Source organism: Theropithecus gelada, chromosome 2 (assembly GCF_003255815.1).
Source record: "Theropithecus gelada isolate Dixy chromosome 2, Tgel_1.0, whole genome shotgun sequence".
Taxonomy (NCBI): domain Eukaryota; kingdom Metazoa; phylum Chordata; class Mammalia; order Primates; family Cercopithecidae; genus Theropithecus; species Theropithecus gelada.
Genome location: NC_037669.1, coordinates 93,460,302 through 93,466,452, shown reverse-complemented (window position 1 = coordinate 93,466,452; position 6,151 = coordinate 93,460,302). Strand labels below are relative to the sequence as shown.

The 6,151-nt window shown below is 51.8% G+C and overlaps 1 protein-coding gene across 1 annotated transcript; it reads right to left on the bottom strand.

Annotated features, from left to right (window-relative positions):
• Window positions 1-347: 347 nt before the first annotated feature.
• PRSS42 (serine protease 42) lies at window positions 348-5,502 on the bottom strand. Its single transcript, XM_025377759.1, has 5 exons — window positions 5,289-5,502; window positions 4,944-5,100; window positions 4,340-4,599; window positions 3,268-3,428; window positions 348-1,916 (listed from the first exon to the last, which is right to left on the bottom strand). Exons 1-5 carry the CDS (start codon window positions 5,500-5,502, stop codon window positions 1,680-1,682), a joined length of 1,029 nt encoding a protein of 342 aa, XP_025233544.1. The 3' UTR covers window positions 348-1,679.
• Window positions 5,503-6,151: the final 649 nt, after the last annotated feature.

Here is a 6,151-nt window from a genome sequence, read left to right as displayed (position 1 = left end):
ATCTCTACCATTTTTTTTTTTTTTTTTTTGAAACAAAGTCTCACTCTGTTGCCCAGACTGGAGTGCAGCACAAAGTCTCACTCTGTTGCCCAGACTGGAGTGCAGCAGCGTGATCTGAGCTCACTGCAACCTCGACCTCCCAGATTCAAGCAATCCTCCCACCTCAGCCTCCCGAGTAGCTTGGACTACAGGCATGCACCAACATGCCCAGCTAATTTTTGTATTGTTAGTGGAGACGGGATTTAGCAATGTTGTCTGGGCTGGTCTCAAACTCCTGGGCTCAAGCAATCTGCCTTCCTCAGCCTTCCAAAGAGCTGGGATTACAGGTGTGAGCCACTGTTCAGCCTCTACCAATCTTTATTCATGTACATATTCACATGCACCTTCTTTCCATAGGCAAAACACACTAATCCTCTCCTAAAAGGAGGCAACTTCAATGTTTCATAAACAAAGGAGGAAACTGGAAGCAATAATGTGGTCTGCATCATATCAAAGAACTACCCTGGGACCCACAGGGTAACGAGGGAAATGGTCAGAATCGGTAAGCACCCCAACCCATCATCTCCCTAACCCTCAGCCCTGTGTTTTCCATAGAGCCTGATTAAAGTGATCTGTTGCTCAAGGTTTGGAGAAGGAGAGGCAGAAATAGGCAGAAAATGGAGGATGTCGTTTGGGATATAGTGCCCTGACCCCTCTCTTGCTTCCAGTTTCTCTCACTTTCTCCTTTCCAGATGCAATGACTAGCAAATTCAGCTACAAAACTCCATGCGGAAATGCTGATGGCCATGGAGAGCATAGGCAGAAAAACCCAACTGTCTAAAACCACCCATCCAACTCACAACTGGGTAGGTAGAGACTACCCCTATCACTCTTTAGTTTAAAAAGAATCATCAACATCTTCCTAAGTTTAATGTGAGGTAAGTTCTCTTCAGTGTCCCCAGTAACCAGGCCAGTAGACACACAGAACACGGGAGACTCTCCGAATATTTATTTAGTTGATTTCTGAAAACTCCACACTCCATAACAGACTCAATACAACTTGCAGTGTCCCTGAAAGTGGCCACTAGGGCACTGAGGAAGGGAGTGCCAAGAATGGGTTGCCGCAAGAGAGCTGATGTGGCAGAGGCTGTCCACTCGCAGATGGATCCACACTGGGCTGCAGGGGATCTTCTCCCAGCCCCAGACAGTGGAGCCAGAGTGGAGGTCCCAGGCCTCACATTTCTGCAGGGACCTGGTAACGCCTCCTTCACTCTCTGAGCAATCACCCAGCTGGCTGGTTTCACAGAGTCTCAGGTGGGAGCCCTGACACCAGAACCACGTTGAACGCTTGCTTCACCGTTGATGATGTCTCTTCTTTGATAGGTGTTCCCCCAGATATTGATGAGTCACCGTGGCCCATCTGGCAGGGCGGCTGGCCCTCTAGCTGCAATCGGTTCACTCCCTCCTTCCCACCAGCCAGAGCACAGCTCTGGTGCAGGCGTGGCTCAGGCAGGTGACCAGAGCACCAGGCAGGGGCACTTTCCAGGCCCCAGTCTCCCTGCCATGCTCTATTGTATGGATCTCCAGACGGTCCATGGATTCCAACTGGGATTTGCAGAAAGGGCATTGGGAAGGAGTGGGAGGTTGGAAGAGAGGCCTAGTATAAGACTCAGAAACAAAAGGGAAGTGGGCTGGGGTGATCACAGGGCCACCAGGATGCCCAGGGGCCGCAGCAGATGCAGGAGTAAAATGAGGAACACTGCTGGATACGAACAGGTAGCCTGAGCCACCACTGCCATCAGCCACTTACTGTAGACACCAATTTCTGTATAAATTCCAGGCAATCCGTGGCGACCACAGCCAATGCCCCAGCTCACAATCCCTACCTGGACCCATGTGTCATCATATTCACAGGCCAAGGGACCCCCAGAATCTCCCTGGAGAAAGAGAAAGAAACGAACTTCAGAAATTGAATAGGATCTATATCAGAGCAGACTGACTGTACTACAAGGTGTTGAGGAGACAGGCACACATAGGGCTTCCTCCAGCACCTCAAAGGCCCCACTGCCCAGATTTCTGTGAATATGACAACTGAATATGTGAGCATGGGAACTAAAAAGTTAAGGGGAAAACTTTAATATGCTCTGAGAAAATGATGACTTCTCATTTTCCAAACCATAGTGGCTGTTAAACGTCTTGAACATCACCTCAGCATGGCAGCCCCCTAAACCCTTGTATTTAGCCTGAAGTTTCTCTACAACTCCTAACCTACATAGCCAGCTCCACACCCTCCAACTCAAGCAGAATTCTGCATGTCCTTTCCCAAACCTCCTCTGCTGACCAACCATCTCAGTCAGAAAAATAGGGTCCTCTTGAACCTCTCCCTCACCCCCACTCCTACATGCAGTCAGTCAACAAGAATGGATAGGTCAACCTCAAAAACACCTTCACTTGCCTCCCTGCTCCAGGCACTGCTCAGGACTCAATTTATCACGGCCTAGGTGATGAAAACAAGCATTTAGACTTCTGTCTATGCACCACACAGCTCAGGGAGTCATTTATCGAAAAGGCAAATCTAATTATGCTCACCAAAGCCCCCTCCCAAGTCCTGCCAGAGCAAAATCTAGAAAATCGGCACTGCACTCCAAGCCATACACATTCTGACTCCAACCCACTTCTCAGCCACATCTGCTGCCTCATTGCTCCAAATGTGTAAAGTGTCCCTTAACATGAGAAGTACCCTCAGACCTCTGAGCCACTGCACATGCTATTCACTCTCCTTACAATGCTGTTTTCCTCTTTCCAAGAAATCCAAATACTCATTCTCTAAGACCCAGCTCAAATGGCCCCTCCTCAGGAAGGCAGCTTGGTGCCGAGGGAAGAGCGTGGGTCTGGGAGTTGGTACTCACAGGAGGATCCTGAGTAACGTCCTTGGATCTCGCCTTCCACATTCATACAAGGGGTGTGATGTTTATGTTGCAGGGTTGTGGTGTGGGTTAACTGAGATAATGAGGGTTAATGTCCACACTGGCATGGTGAGTATCACATAGGAGGACCTCAATTAGTACGGCATATGTTATTAGCATTTCCCACCCCAACTTTCCCACACACCAGCAGTGCCCCCAGGCAGTGCTCCTCCCTTTTGAAAGAACAGACCAGGCCAAGTTAGGGCAGCCATGGCAGGTTTCCCTTTATGAATCTCTTTAACTCAACTAGGCGTGAATAGAGGAAGCAGCAAATAACCCAGACTCTGCCATCTGGGAATGGGGAAAGGATCCATGAACTTACCTGGCAAGAATCCTTTCCTTGTTCTTTATAGCCACAGACCATCCCTTTTTTAATTATATCCGTAGTAGATGACAAAGCCTTTTTTATTATCTTATTACATTCCTCATAGCGCATGATGTATTGGTCCACCTCCTGGAGAATTTCTGATGTAAGTCTCTCTCCTGTCAAAGAAGATCATCAGATCTGCACAAGTGGACAATAGGCCCCTAAGCACCCAGCATCCCTCTGGAAAAAGACAAGGCAGTGAGTATTCTTCTCATTTGACACAGAAGGCCCAAAGTTGATATGAGGAGAGGAGGATGTAAGAAACAAAACCAAGACAGAAACAGGAAGAATATTTCAGGAGAGGGAGAGGCAAGGCCTTGCCAACCTGAGAAATGACAACCAAGTATCGTCACTCTAAGTATCAGTAGTAATAGTGAGAGTGTGTCCTGTGCATCAGTAAAGCATCTTTACTGTCTAGAGCAGGATCACAGACTCTCAGGCAGAAAATGCCCCAGAAGTACCAAATCCAGCTTCTCCCCAGGGATAGGAGGGCCTACACCCCACCAACAGGAGTCTTCTGGTTCTCTCTACATCTCCAGGAACAGAAAATACCCTATCCACCAAGGCAGGTGCTTCCAATGAAGAGCAGCTCTGACTGGCAGACAACTCATTGCCCTCTGAGGTGTTCCTGGGGAGAACTTTATGGCATCTGGCTCTGTCCAGGGAACCTAAAAATCCCCCCAAACCAGTCAAGCACAGTGCCCCCACAAATCCACAGAAGGAGATGTTGCCCATGTGTTTCTTCTTCTCCTGGCTCAGCAACTCCAGTACCCAGGACAAAAGTCTTCCTAAATGGCTGCCATCAAATATTTGTGTCGCAACAAAAGAACTCAACCCAGTTTCTGGTGTCACCCAAGACAACCAGGAACCATGACCCTGACAGCTGCTAAACTGCGTGTCCCTCACAACCTGCCACCCACCAGGCAGTCTGCCTCCCTGCTCCTCTCTGTAGCCTTCCTGTCTACTCCAGGGGTAAGGGTGCCTCCTCTCTGCCCTAAGTTTGCTTCCTGCCTTGAAGTCTCACCACCTTCTTGTGTTTTGCCCCATCCGGTCACCCAGCACCTGGTCCTAGCTTCCACCTGGAAATTCTCCTGAGGGATGCAGATAGGCTGGATGTTTGAGGTAAAATTCACAGGATGATGGAGCCGGAGAAGGGCAAGGTCATTTTGAACGGCTTTAACTGTTGAGAACTTAGGGTGGACAAAAGCTCTTCGGACAGGGACCACCACACTTGTGTTTTCCTTATAGACACTCCGATCTCCCATCTTGACACTGTAATGGAGGCGGCTGTGGGAGAGATGACATGCCTCTAAGAAAAGGCCTAGGAAACATCCTTTGTGCCTTTTCCATACATTTCCAATGTTTCTCAAACTGGCCTCAATCTCCCGGGCCACTACCCCTACCACCCCATCTCCATCACCAAAAACCCTTCCTTGATCACTCTCAAACTTGGTTTGCCTGCCCAACTTAGACATGCCTATAGCAAGACGACCAATGCAGAGACCCCCTCCGGCTTCACTGTGAGTTTTGTTTCGTTGTTGCCAAATTGCCAGGGCAATGGAACTCAGTGGGTGCTTGAGGGGGCCGGCCTGGCCCCAGAAGGCCCCCCAGCCCCGCGTGTCGCTCCTCACCTGGAAATGCAGTGGCCTGCCGTCAGCACCCACGTGGTGGTGACCAGGGTGCCGCCGCAGATGTGCCTGCCTTTGGCCCTCACGCTCACCTGCCAGGGCCACTTCCCTTCCTCCGCGTCCACTCCTCCCACGATTCTCAGAGGGGTTCGGCCACACACTGGGGTGAGGATAGTGTAGGATGAAGAACTCACTCAAAGACACAGGACTTGACTCCCCGGGGTGCCCCGACGACAGCCAAGAAGGAGCCGTGTCCCCCAGGGCTCCGAGCCACGCTTCAGATTCCCCGGGCTACCAGGTAGCACCTGCCCCAGCCTGGCGCCCAACCTCCGCCTGCGGGCCCCCCACGCAGTGAGTCACCTGGGAAGGACGTAAACAGATTGGGTGGGGGGCCCGCCGCAGGTCCTGAGGCCGGGCTCGCTTTGGGGTTCTCGCGGCCCTCCTCTGAGAGGAGAGCGGAGGGAAGGAGTGGCGCCGCCCTGCCCGCCCAGTTCTGCCAGGGCCAGGGCTGAAGGAGCAGGAGCCAGGCCAGGAGGCCCAGGGAGCCGCCGCCAGAGGACATGTCATGGATACCGGCTGCCCCTCTCCCCACAGCTCGCGCCCCTGCCGGGGGTTGGCTGGAACCAGGGCGCCTGCGAGGCACGAGGGGGCGAGGCCGGGGCCTCCAGGGGTGGAAATGGCGGAGCCGACTTGCCAGACCCTGGTCTTGCCAGATTCCTTGTCTGAGTGGGAAATGTCGCCCTCGCGGTGCGGTTTCACTCAGATCCTCACTCCAGACTATGTCCAGCCAGACCCCTGCCCAGGACCAAGGGGTTAGGGTAATTCTGAGAAAACTGCCCTTGATGGAGACCTCCTGCTTTAGGGTCTGCACTTAGGAGGCAGGTGCGATGCTGCTCCTGCCCTTGCAGGCGTGGTACCTGGCCTGGAGCTGGTCGGGATAGGTCTTCTGGGAATTCATCGAGGAGCTCTCATTCTCCATAGCGTCCTCAAATCAGGGCTTCATTCACCAGACCTAGATATTAGGGTAGGAGGACTTTACAGATGAAGCAGGCTAGACAGAGGAGTGGGCTGCTCTTCTGTTTCAGTCGCAGGGACATCTTTTAAACAGCCCGCAGGTCAATCCACTCTTATTAGCTCTGTGTCCCTAATGTCTATTCTGTCTGTTCTGGTAGCTCATCCTTTTGTCTGCTGCCCAAGACCTACTACCAAGC

Coding starts and splice junctions, on each gene's coding strand:
- PRSS42 (XM_025377759.1), bottom strand. CDS start 5,502: ATGTCCTCTGGCGGCGGCTCCCTGGGCCTCCTGGCCTGGCTCCTGCTC. Junction 3,429..4,339: donor ATGGGGCAAAACACAAGAAG/GTGGTGAGACTT, acceptor CTTCTTTGACAG/GAGAGAGACTTACATCAGAA. Junction 1,917..3,267: donor AAGGAAAGGATTCTTGCCAG/GTAAGTTCATGG, acceptor CTCTTTCTCCAG/GGAGATTCTGGGGGTCCCTT.